General features: G+C 43.5%; 2 protein-coding genes across 8 annotated transcripts in view; one reads left to right on the top strand and one right to left on the bottom strand.

Annotated features, from left to right (window-relative positions):
- znf414 (zinc finger protein 414) overlaps positions 1 to 6,935 on the bottom strand; it is an 8,436-nt gene extending 1,501 nt beyond the window's left edge. Inside the window, exons 1-6 of one of the 7 annotated variants that reach the window (XM_042214337.1) lie at positions 5,928 to 6,922; positions 5,806 to 5,850; positions 3,758 to 3,889; positions 1,785 to 1,895; positions 851 to 956; positions 239 to 762 (exon numbers count right to left, since the gene is read on the bottom strand). In XM_042214337.1, coding sequence (XP_042070271.1) covers positions 239 to 762; positions 851 to 956; positions 1,785 to 1,895; positions 3,758 to 3,806 — 790 coding nt within the window. In that variant the 5' untranslated portion in view covers positions 3,807 to 3,889; positions 5,806 to 5,850; positions 5,928 to 6,922. Of the gene's footprint in view, positions 1 to 238; positions 763 to 850; positions 957 to 1,784; positions 1,896 to 3,757 lie in introns of all 7 variants that reach the window. The other 6 variants (XM_005947800.3, XM_042214336.1, XM_042214334.1 and 3 more) reach the window with 6 other exon arrangements.
- Positions 6,936 to 7,078: 143 nt separating this feature from the next.
- plekho2 (pleckstrin homology domain containing, family O member 2) overlaps positions 7,079 to 12,586 on the top strand; it is a 15,764-nt gene continuing 10,256 nt past the window's right edge. The window contains exon 1 of the mRNA XM_005947799.3: positions 7,079 to 7,312. Within this exon, the coding sequence (XP_005947861.1) occupies positions 7,304 to 7,312 (9 nt within the window). The 5' untranslated portion in view covers positions 7,079 to 7,303. The remainder of the gene's footprint in view (positions 7,313 to 12,586) is intronic.

The raw sequence follows: 12,586 nt of genomic DNA, 5'->3' as shown, positions 1-12,586 counted from the left end.
CTAATAATCGGCTCAGTCATTTTTAATGATCGTTGAAAGCCCAGATCGTAATCGTGATTAAAATTCGATTAATTGAGCAGCCCTAATTTAAGGCTTTGCAAAAGGTGACGGGTTTCATCTGCGACCATTTTTAATCATCCTTTCAAAAACAATGATCAACCAGGAAACTACTTTATTTAATTGCGCTGGGCTGAGTAACTGTTCCCATGGTGCTAGTCTGCAGTGAACCCGAACCCACCTGGACTCTTCTTCCAGATAGCCGATGACCCAGGAGGAGAATGAGGTGCTGATCCTGGAGCAGGAGGGATGGGCTCAGGTGACCTGGTCTGTGGCTGGTGCTGAACCTGGAACTCAGGAGGGTCAGCGCTTGCTTTTGGACCATCCATCTTTAGACATGGGGGCATGTTAGGGGCTTTTTCCTTAGGCAAAGTACGAGCTTCATTAATGTTTTGAAGAGGGGAGGTTTCTTGGAGATGCAAGATAGGGGAACTGAGCAGAGGTGGGGGTGAGGAGTGTGCCTGAGGATCAGCAGGGCGGATGGCTCCATCTGGGTTTGGGATTTGAGGCGGCAGTTGCTGGGGTGCAGACACCGACTCCAGCCGTGGGAGGTGCTGCTCTGTGGGTTTTGGGTTGGTAACAGCAGCAAGCTGAGGGGGTGTCTGTTCAACAGGCTTCGTTTTACTCCGTGTGACTTTAGAACAGGTGTGCAGGTGAGTCAGCAGGCCACGGTATGAGCGCAACTTAGTGCGACAGCTTTCACACCTGCAGAAAGAGAAGCCAGACGATTGTAAACATGTCTACGGCTCACTGACAGCACATCAGCACATCCGGAGAACACAGGCCAACTCACTGGAAGAAAATGTTGGGTTTGTGATGATGCCTCATGTGCTCCATCAGTTTCTGCATGTTGGAGAAAGAACCACCGCAGCCGACAGTAGAGCACAGCAGCACTTTACCTAAGGAGATCAAAAACAGTGTTTGTCATCTGATACAACCTTTGTTGTCCACAGGAACATGCAGAAACTGTAAGGCAAGATTTTTGGGATTCAGCTTTTGTGTGTTCAGCTATAATCTGACATTTAGAATATACTATTAGGGTACTGGGTGAAAGCCCTCCCCTCTGCCCGACACATTTGCAGAACCATAAGTCAGCAGGTTATCTGATGGGTTCCTAGCTTACTTCTCTTCTAACATCACGGTTGTTAGTTTCTGCTTATTTCCTACGCTCTTTTTATCACTGTGGTTCAAATAACATTTGAGTATCTATCATTTATTAGCACCAGCTTTTATTAGAGGAATAACTTTGGACGACAGTGGTGTACTTCTGAACAGGAAAAACATCGTCAAACACTTGAACATCATTTGAGTGTTTTCAGGATTCGGTTACACTTTATTCTAAAGCAACATAACAAATAGACTAAAAACACGGAGACGGTGCGAAAAGTCTCACTGAACAAAACCACAGCCGTGAATAACAGCAAAACTCAGACTGTTAACCATTAATGATGACCAGTTACTTTAAGAGTCCCAGTGCAGTACAGCAGACAACAGCACGTCCACAGTGCAGCCATCACTGCCACATGTGTTACAGCAACCAACGCAGTCAAACTGTCTAAAGAATTTCATATCATGAACACAAAAACATGTTTTGATGGAAAGCACTGTTCAGGACTGGAGACTGATAGAAATGAACCATCTTTGCTTTTATTATGCGCTTCAATACTGGTTTATTTCCAGCCACAACCTTATTTGTTTATGTCCACAGTGGGAGTGCAGGACCTCACCAGGTAGAGACTGAGCTGGGATATCATGATCTTTGATGTGGCTCTCCAGAGCACTTGTGTCGCTGTACACTCTCTTACAGGCGTGCAACGGACACGGTATCCTCTTGTTTCCTGAAATGGACAAAGACGACTTTAAAAGCTGACACAAACACAACTATTCATGGAACGCAACATCATGTAAATCACATCAAGATTTAGTAACTTGTCTGGAGCTGCTTAGCGAGCCGGGCTAATGTTAGTGAACACAGACGTGGTTTTGCCATCTTGCTCGTGACTATGGCTTGTGAGGCATTCCTATAAAGTATAAAATGCCAGACTTTGACACTACCGTTGATGTTTGAATGAAAGAAGCAGGTCTAAGTTTCACAGGCGAGAAGCTCAATGTTTTTCCAGCCTTACAAACATGTTTGATTAAGTAATCCTTCTCTAAAACTGCTGCAGGGACGATGCTGCCTGTCTCCATCACTGACCAGGACACCAGACTGACTCTGAACTCTCCAAATTTCATTAACTTCTGAGCAACGTTAAGTTAGTATTTTCACACATGTAACTACAAAACTGACTTTTTATTTAGACCTTTTCACAAGAGTCCGATTAAAAAACCCCAACAAGTCGGTCAGTGTCTTAAACCCGCAGAGAGAGAGGATTTGGGTCAGAGGGTGTGAAAGCAGCTGGACACTGCAGGGAAAGTAAAGCTCAATTTGAAATCTACTTCCTAATTTCTAATTGTACTTCCTGGAAAGCCCATTGTTTACTACACTGCAACCTTCCACGCCATTCAAGTTGTTGTTTGCTGCTTCGACCCAATATGTATTTACACTGAGAGACACTATCTCTACTTTCAAGATCAGGCTTCAAACTTTCCTTTTTGCTAAAGCATATAGTTAGGGCTGGACCAGGTGACCCTGAATCCTCCCTTAGTTATGCTGCAATAGACGTAGGCTGCCGGGGGATTCCCATGATGCATTGAGTTTTTCCTTTCCAGTCACCTTTCTCACTCACTATGTGTTAACAGACCTCTCTGCACTGAATCATATCTGTTATTAACCTCTGTCTCTCTTCCACAGCATGTCTTTATCCTGTCTTCCTTCTCTCACCCCAACCAATCACAGCAGATGGCCCCGCCCCTCCCTGAGCCTGGTTCTGCCGGAGGTTTCTTCCTGTTAAAAGGGAGTTTTTCCTTCCCACTGTCGCCAAAGTGCTTGCTCATAGGGGGTCATATGATTGTTGGGTTTTCTCTGTATCTATGAAGCGCCTTGAGGCGACTTATGTTGTGATTTGGCGCTATATAAATAAAATTGAATTGAATTGCATTTTAATAGTCCAGCCTGGGCTTCCCTCCCCCAGCTGACTGGACCGTTCCCGTAACCTTCTTACGACTCTGAATGCTCTCAGCGTTTAATAACATCATAGCTAATACTAAGTCATGATATAGTGAGGGGTCAGCATCACCTTAGACCGCTGAGCTGTCACAGAGGCGTCTTTACAGTTCAGTCACGTGTAACAACAGCTGTGTTATCACAGCAACCCAAACAGCAGCAGCACAAAGTCAATGGAAACTGGAAGCAGCCTGGTTCTTGTGTAACGCCTTTAACAGCCGGCCTCAATCAGCCATTCACGCTTTCAGTTGAACAACCAGTCTGTATCTGCGATCACATTATTGAAGTCTTTGTTTTCTGCGCATTAATGGTGCGCAGCACAGCCGGACAGCAGATGATCGGTCCGCATGTGTCAGTCAAACACGGACAAGACAACAGAGCAAAGCAAACCACACGAAACGCTTAGAAATCGCTGGATTTTGGAACTTGTGACGGTTTCCTTTGTATACAGACCGCTGGCTGCCCCCCCAGCAATATGGCGACCACTTTGAGAAACAGCAGAGGAAATACGTCACCTACGTGCGTACAGATATCATTAAAAAACGGAACCAAGCCGAAACTATAGGTATCTTTCAGAATGACTTCATTACTAACCTCCGTTTGCATATTCAGACGTCTGTGCGGGGACACTGTCTGCAGACATGCTGCTCCTGCTCCTTCTTCTTCGCGTTTATTGGTGTTTGGCAAGAAACCACACCGTGAATTACCGCCACCGTGTGGTGTGGACTGTGAACCAAATGAACAGTTACAAAGAAGCGCTGAAGAAGTGACTTTCTCCCAATCAGCTTTCTGGGATTTACAGGGATTAACTTGGATGACGAGCATGCGTCAAGAAAGTTTCTCATGACCACCGATTAGCGCTGTTCACAGAGAGCTGGGAATGTCTGCAATCACAACACTGCAAAGATGTAGCCTTAGCCTTAGATTACAGCTTTCACCATCTTTCAGTGGCAATTATAACAAACCAAGTTAGTAGTTTGAGCATTCACAGATTGTAACTATAGTTTTTATAAACTGTCATGCCAATAAAGCACCATTTAAATCTGTTTTTGAGAGTGATATCCATAGTTGGTATCAGCTGGGATGTCTGTGATGCAGTTTGTTTAAAAGCAAAGTACCAGTCTTTGTTTGTTTCTGTACCACAGAGTGGATCAGGAAGCAGTACTGGGAGGAGCTGCTGTGCAGAGGAAGAGGGACTACTCGTTGGCTGTTCCCTTGTTGCCAAAAGGGGAACAAATGAACAGGGAAGTGACCCTTTGGAACTGAACTATTGAACAGACCTGCTGTTTACAGCATTACATAGGATTATTTCCCCTTAATTGTATTTGTTGTTGTTGATAAAAAATAAAAATGTGACTTTTTAAATCAGATTTCCTAGGCTCTCTTTAATTGAGGGGGTGTTGGGAACTTCAAATTCGAAGGCTGTCACAGTCTCAGTATCTGTAGTTAATCTGTTTCCCTCCCCAAGCATATTTCTCCTATCTTGGCTTCCCTTCACTGGCTCCCTGTTGAATACAGAATTGAATTCAATATCCTGCTCCTTAAGTAAAATATCTTTGGTAATCAGGCCCCATCTTATCTTAACAACGTTATAGAACTGTATCACCCCAATAGAGCACTTTACTCTCAGACTGGGGGCCTACTTGGAGGGTTTGTAAAAGCAGCATGGGAGGCAAAGCATTGAGCTTTCAGGCCCCTCTTCTGTGGAACCAGCATAGGGCTTTAGTTAGTGCTGGATCAGGAACTGAGTGCTTCTTCTCCTCTCACCTTTTTACTCACTCTGTGTTTGTGCACCATTCTGCACTTACGCATTAGTTATTATTAATCTCTGCCTCTCTTATGAAAGGTAAAATATTCTTCATCACCTTTACATTATCAACTGTCTAGTCACTCGTCACTCGTAGTTTTTAACCACAAAAATAATTACATTCCACAATAATCCATCTAAAAAATGCTGTGTCTGTGTCCATATCAAGGAGAATGAAAACCTCAACACTGAAGTTTACTGGAAGCCCACACACACAGACCACACACGGGGAAAGAAAAGGAACACAGACATGTTATCCCAACTGGGCCTTCATCAAATCAGCGAAGATGCACAGTAAAGGTCAGACACCAACGAGGGAGCATCAGACTGACAAACGGAACAACACTGTCATGCCTTACATAGCAGGTTTATCAGAGAAACTTCTCCAAGAACGACATCCGAGCCACACACTCACACACAAACTGGTTCATTCCAAGGACACAACTCCCAAACACAAGCTAAACAACACAGCATACGCTGTGCAGTGAAAATCTGACTGTAGGAATAATAATAGGGTCCAAGGAGGAAGAGCCGCAGCTTTCCTCTCTTTCAATGGAAGTGATGACTGTTTACAAAAATATGAATCGATACATATGAAGGTCAACTTCCAAGCTTGCTCTCTGCTGTGTCCCCCATCTGGATCCATGGCTGTAGTGGTGCTTGATCAGACTGGTAGCCCAGTACTTGCTCCAGCAACTTGCAGTTCACTTCACTTCTATTCAAGTTTTTGTTTTTTAAAAGTTTTCCCCAGTTCGTCATTGCACCATCGTAAGTGGTACAGTGAAACTTTCTCTCATCATGTGTCCTGACACCCTGACAAATAGTTGCCACTAACCTTTGGAGGAGTTGGAAATTCCCTTAACGACTGAGTGTGTGGCACCTGAATTTTCAAGATAGGACATAACGAATGTGAACAAAGGCTGTATGCTACCGGGTATGTGAGCTGCAAGTGTGTACCTTCAACCTTGGGTGTGAGTTCCTCTGGCCATGAGCATCATCAGCAGTGTTGTCCTTGTTGTGGCAGTCTTTAGCTCAGTCTTCTCTGATTGCACTGAAAACAGTGTAATCAAGGTCACATTATGCTGTTTCTGGAGCTTCCTCTTCTTCTACCTGTGGGATTGCCAGACTCTTTAAACATGGTTAGGGTCGCCTTGTAGAGCTCGTTGCCAATCTTCTTCTCTCGCCCCACACTCTAGAAGAAATAAAAATATATCCACTCTCTTTCACTTATCCTTATCAGCCTTTCCCAGCTACCATGGGGCAAGAGGAAGTGTACACGCTGTGCAGGTCTCAGCAGTCTGTTGCAGGGCTAACACATTTCTATCAGAGTGACTCATATGCATTTTTATACCAGTTCTTTTTACTGACCTGTTGCCAATTCACTACAATTGACTGACTTTTCTTTTCCCTGTCTTTGGAATTACACACCTTTTCCAAGGATGTAGCTGGCATCAAAACTTTTTTTTTTTACCACACTGGCCTCATTTGAGGTATTCCTCCCTGAAAACTCTTAAAATGTCTTTTAAAATAAACATAACTAAATAAATGACTAAATCCTTTGCTTTCTTTATATTTTGTTGGGGTGATACGCCGTCTATTTTCATTCTATTTCAGAATTTGTGCGACCACTTCGAGTGCGGATTAGAAAGATGTGTGCTACAGATTTCAAACATAACCTCACAAACCAACAGGAACAGCCACACCTACCAGGAAGTGCTGAGTGAATGAAGTAGTGACTATAGCGAACATGCTAGGTCACAGCACTGTGATGTTAGTTATTATGTACAACGACTTTGAAAAGAAAGTAAACAAACAAACAACAAACCCCTCCCCCTCCCGCTGTCTGCCAAGCAGTGGAAAAGTTTCCTGCGGTTTCATCCACGGAGTGATGGCCGAGCTGTGAGTCTGCTTGTCAAAGGATGCTGGAGCTGCAGCTGCGGGTCTTGTTGGTCCGCTGCAGACGCAGACGCGGGCCCGCAGACGCAGATGTCCACTTTAACGCAAGCGTGCTGCGAGGATGCGTGGCTGCTGCACGCGCACACACTGCTCGCGTTGCTCCTCCTTGCAGATTTTTCAGTTCAAGAGTGTAAAGGGACTTCAACCGGAAACTACTTTTTTTTTCTTCGAACTTTTTCTGTCAGAAAAAAAGGAAAACGAGCCGACCCTCCTTGTCATAAACTGACTATTTCCTTATTTTTGCTCATTAACGTGTGCGCTGGAAATGTGTCAGCTGCCGGCCCGCAGGCGACAACTCAAGCGTTTTTGGTGAGAAAGGGCGACGTCGAGTGATTCTGGGCTAGTCAGCAGCCACATAACGGAGCCCAGTCTTTATCATGGAAGATGTGAGTAGTCCCTTGAGTCTTACTGCGTGTGCTGCCTGCCCTTGTTGTGCTTTTGTTTTGTGACAGTTTCACCACTTTTGACAGAAGCGTTGAATCAAAGCACCCCGTGACGTTAGAATAATGTACTTTGCAAAGGCGCGATGAGCTTCTGAGGCCCAAAGAGTGCTGGCAGTGTGAAGCTGGAGCACTTTTCATGGGAGAGTCATGCGAAGCAACAAGTTGTTAGGTGACGTTTCCAGCAGACGGGCTTGCCTGCTTCAGTCAACTGCAGTGAAAACGTTCTGGGGCTGGAAGCACCTGTTCACCTGTCTCCACGTCACCGATCCACGGAATCTGCTCCTTCCAGCACAGAGTCAGGGTGGAAGGACCACAGCCAGGGCAGGGCGGCTAATTCCACCCACAAACTGACCGCGTTAATGAAAGAGCGCAGAGAGAAAATGTGGAGCCTTTCAGAGAGAAACTCTGGTAAACGCGATTAGCGGTTCATCACTGGCTGCCTGGTTGGTTGTGGCAGGACAGCAGCAGGACATGCCGAGCCTCGCACGGCTACATAAACAGGATAAAAAGGCAGAATAGAATCAAAAGGAACAAAGTAGCTGAAGTGTACGTTCGGCAGTTGTTCTCTGAGTTTTAAGGCTGCGTTAGTGAGGGCCTCTCTTATCTTAGTACGTTATGATTTATGACAACCTGCGGCCGCAGTCTCAGGATCAGATAGTCTGGTCATCTGCTGAAAACTTGACGCTTTTCATTCAAAAACATCACAGTTACCCAAGTCACAGTATTCTATATATGACCTGCATACCTCAGTTGCATTTGGGCATTTTGAGGAAGCCAGTTTACCAGAATAGGGAAGTCAGAAAGACACATACTATGTCAACTACTGTATGTAAGGAACTTGTTGTGCACACTTAATGCATGTGGTGCCACGCCCTTTGAGTGGGATTCATCAAAAGTATGCTGTTTGTTAGCTGCTCTCTACCTTCAGTCTACAGTGTCACGATTAAAGCAGCAGCCTCTCTTTTGCAATCTGTTCAGTCTGGAATTTGCAGTGCTGACGGTGAAATCAGTTAATGCATTTGAAAACATCAGTGTGACTCTGTGGCGATCGTCACATCCAGCTTGGCTCGGGTTCACTGAGGAAGACGCCATAGAAACTGCCTGAAGTAGAACTGCTGGAAGATTTAAGAATGTGTCAGAGATCAGTAAGATTTGAGTCCTACATTTTCACTGTGTGGGCTAGCTTCACTAAAGGTTGTCTCTAGCTCATCAGCGGGTCACTCTGTGATCTGCATGTAAAGCAGAACTGAAACGAGTACATGGGCATTTTATGCCTGGAGAGTCCCACCATGTGACTGTGTTTCTGTATTTTTAATTTGCACTTCCCTGCTCACCTATTTTCTTAAACTTGCACCCAGAAAGCGTCACAGCCCTTCTGTGATGACCAATCGCCTTGGCTCTGAGTCATCTACACTCTCCATTCCTCTCTGACCTCGTCAGAGAAAAGAAAAGAAACTCACATTGTTGTCGGGCAGAAAACAGCTCTCTCTCATCATCACAGTCAAGCTTTCTTCCCTACAATGGATGAATGTCTGCACACCATCATACTTTGGGTCCACCTTTCATAGTAAGCAATGGACAATATGCTGTTTCCATATCAAGAAGGGCATAAACCTCTTTTAAAACACCAGCACAAAACATACCAGGACATCAAGGATCTCATATTGTGTAAGTTTAATTGTAATAAAATGCAAGGAATATTTAATACTACGAGTGGCAGCTAGCCGACACTGATGCATACAAAAAAGAGGCCCAATTCATAACAATGAGTCTCAATGATATGTAAGTCATTAACAGTCATAAACACAGCCAGTGTACTGGCAGATAAATGCTATAACAGGAGCTGTTGGACTGGTGTTTTTGGTTGCGCTAATCTTTGTTTGGAGAACAGTGAGTCCAGAGTGCATTTCAGTAGTTTTCATCCCCTGTATTCAATATGGAAAATACATTTGTAATGCTAATGAGAAGCAGTACATTTTTTTTTTACTATTTACATTTGGGAATTCATAATGAAGAACTGTGGGCACTAATATAGCATGACACTTTATTATAAACACAAGACTGTGGGTGTTAATGTGCTATGTGTCACGGCTGCAAGAGTGTTCTAAAAAAGGTGTTGTCCCCATCATCTTTTACTTCTTCGGCCTACAGAATATGAGCTGTTCTGCAGAGTTTTGTGGCTCTTTAGCATAGAAAGTTGACTCAGTTTTCACTAGAAATAAAGAGAGATGCTGCTTTGCAAACACTTACTAAAGAGTAAGGACCACAAAGTGGAAATTTTTGTGAGGTCAGTTGCTATCAAAACTTTAGGACACCACTGTGGTCTGTGGTGTTATATGTACACATATATATATATATTATATATATATATATGTAGGCCTATAAATTAGGTTTAAATCTAGAATGGACTGCAATTTTATACAATAAGTTGACTTATTGAATAATAGTGCTACACTGATTTCTGATAACACTGATAGTGTTATTCACTCTACAGTTGTGTGTGGAACCTACTAAGGCTTAAACAGTGAAGCTGCACCTTTTTAAACTTCAGGTATTTGTAGTGGATTAGGCAGACATGTGGTAGGTACTCGTACTGACTGGCTAATTGACTTGCTAACAATATGTTCTGACCCCCCCCCTCCAAAAAAACCAAAACAAACAAAAAACAAAAAAAAACCCCAATTAACTGCTGCTGTCTTCTTCCAGCCTGTCGGGGGTTAAAGTGTGAGTTACGCTGAGACTTAAACTGGGAATGAATGCCAGATACACCCTAAACTTAAAGTACCACTTCCACAAAAGCACCTACTCTGTTTTCTAATCCTCTTCTAAGACCCAACTTGCATGAGATACCTTTGCTTAGTATCTTGTCACTTTGTAACTGTACTATAATTTATCCCTGCATGTTTTTTTAACAGAGCGATGGTAGGTAGGTGTTGATCCATTTTTGCAGCAACCACAACGCCACAGATAGGAGAGGTGATAGATCACAAGCATGTGTGGGCAGTTTTAGGTAAAACATTGTTTCGCGTCTGACTTCCTGTCTAAGTCCAAAATTGGAACTTTGTAACTTACCATCTGATATCATAGTGCAGAGCTGCACCAGTCGGCTCAGGCTTGAGTAATGGAAACCTTTCTGTGTTCCAAGGGTTTGATCAGCCCTACACAGTAATTCCATCCAGGAGCACCAATGACTATTCTAGTTGTGCTATCACTTTATTTTGAAAGCTAGCTTTTCATTTTTGCCCTTTTACCCTTCATTTGCTGCTGCGGTGCTCTTCACTAAGATAAGAGATACTCTGAGTTACAGTAAAAGTGCTTAAGAGTGCTCCCACTTAGCCTAACCCATAATAAGAAATCTTAGATTATTTGCAGTTGGAAGAGGATCACGGTTTAAACTGACCAAACATTTCCATGAACAAAATGTTGCTCAGCAGTATTTAAACATTATTGCTCAAAGTTTAAACATTGAATGTCATCTACCTGCACTCTACATTCAGAAGCACCTTAAAAATTGGCTTAAAAACTAGGATCAGATTTATCACAAGGCTCCTCATTCAAAAATATTGGCATTTTCAACATGGGATTGAATAGGAATGGATAGGTTGGATATCATTTCCGACTTAGAAAGCTGCACGGTGTGCCAGACCACAGCTGATCCACTGAATTCTGTGCCGTGTTGCTGTGTAATACCCAAAGCATGAGCAACAGCACACAGGTTTTTAAAGCCAGAACAAACCATGCATAGAGGAAGTTAACAGCAAAGTGACAGCAGCGTTGAGGTATTTCACCTTACATACACCAGCAGGTTTTATTTTTGAGTTTGCAGTAGTTGCTAATTTCACCACAGTCTGTGGTCAAATCAGCCATCTACTTATCTACAACTCAACCAATCTATGTCTAAGTTGAGTCTGCCTTTGACTTAAATATCACATAATGACCCATAGTTTCTTCCTCACACTGGAGATTACACAGTTTTTAGCGCTAGTATTGTCTCAGCAGTCTGTATAGGAAGACACCTGACAGCAGATGTTAAAGGTCTGCACGTCTGCAAGCAGTCTCACTTGAAACCAAAGGTTTGTTCTTAAGAACTGTCCAGTACACAGTGAAACGAGACAACATTCCTCCAAGAGCTTGGTGCTACAAATGACATATAACAGACAAACAACACGCAAAGTGCAATGTGCAAAAGTTGCAAAAAACCAAAACAAAGACAGTGCAACAGCCAACAGAACAGAATGATACAGACACAAGACAGTGCAGGCACAGCAGTGCAATAGAAATGTGCAAAAGACTGAGCATTGTGCAAAAAGTCACTTTGTGTATAAAGGTGTGTGTGTGTGTGTGTCAGTCCAGTCACCGAGTGTTCAGGAGTCTGACGGCTTGGGAAAGAAACTGTTTCGCAGTCTGGCAGTGAGGGCCTGAATGCTCCGGTACCTCTTGCAGCAGAGTGAAGAGTGTGTGCGAGGTTTGCGTGGGGTCCTCCACGATGCTGGTGGCTTTGTGGATGCAGCGGGTGCTCCAGGTGTCCGTGGTGGGGGGAAGAGAGGCTCCAATGATCTTCTCAGCTGCTCTCACAATCTGTTATACATCTGTATCAACTTGAGAGAAAGGCAGATGTGAAATGTAAAAGTGAGGTCAGAGGTCAAATATGATATTGGATGCAAACTATAATGTGATATTTAGATTCCCATTTTCCAGTGTCATTTCCCAAATGTCCATACAAACACATTTTTTATATAGCTCTATATAACATTATTATCAGGAGAGGTCAAAGCGATCCTGTTAACATTCAGAATGACATACAAATGCTACCAAAAACAAAACCTCCTTGGTGAGGGTGATAACCTCAGTGGTATGACTCAGTTGCCTGGAATAATCCAAATTCGGTGCACTGCACACTGTTGTTTGACGACTTTTGTGCCTTTAATAACGACTGGAGTGTCCTTTGTGACGTCACTTGTAGGAGCCCATCCAGAAAGCTGCCGCAGTATTCTCCTGGATGGTAGTTGTTGCCACTCAGATGATGTCACCACATAGGTGCTGATATATGAGGAGAGCCCTGCTCTCAAAAACCGACATAGATGTAAAAGTTGGATTTAAGAAATAAGTACATAAAGTTTTAAAAACATGTTTAGAGCCATCTTCTGTCATTGAACGTGATGCCATGTGATTGGTTGGTTGCAGCTGATAGACATAATAGTTTATGTTTACTAACTA

Source organism: Haplochromis burtoni, unplaced genomic scaffold (assembly GCF_018398535.1).
Source record: "Haplochromis burtoni strain Fernald_Lab_line unplaced genomic scaffold, NCSU_Asbu1 Contig_549, whole genome shotgun sequence".
Classification (NCBI taxonomy): Eukaryota; Metazoa; Chordata; class Actinopteri; order Cichliformes; family Cichlidae; genus Haplochromis; species Haplochromis burtoni.
The sequence above is the reverse complement of the archived record's forward strand: the minus strand, read 5'-3'. Positions and strand labels throughout refer to the sequence as shown.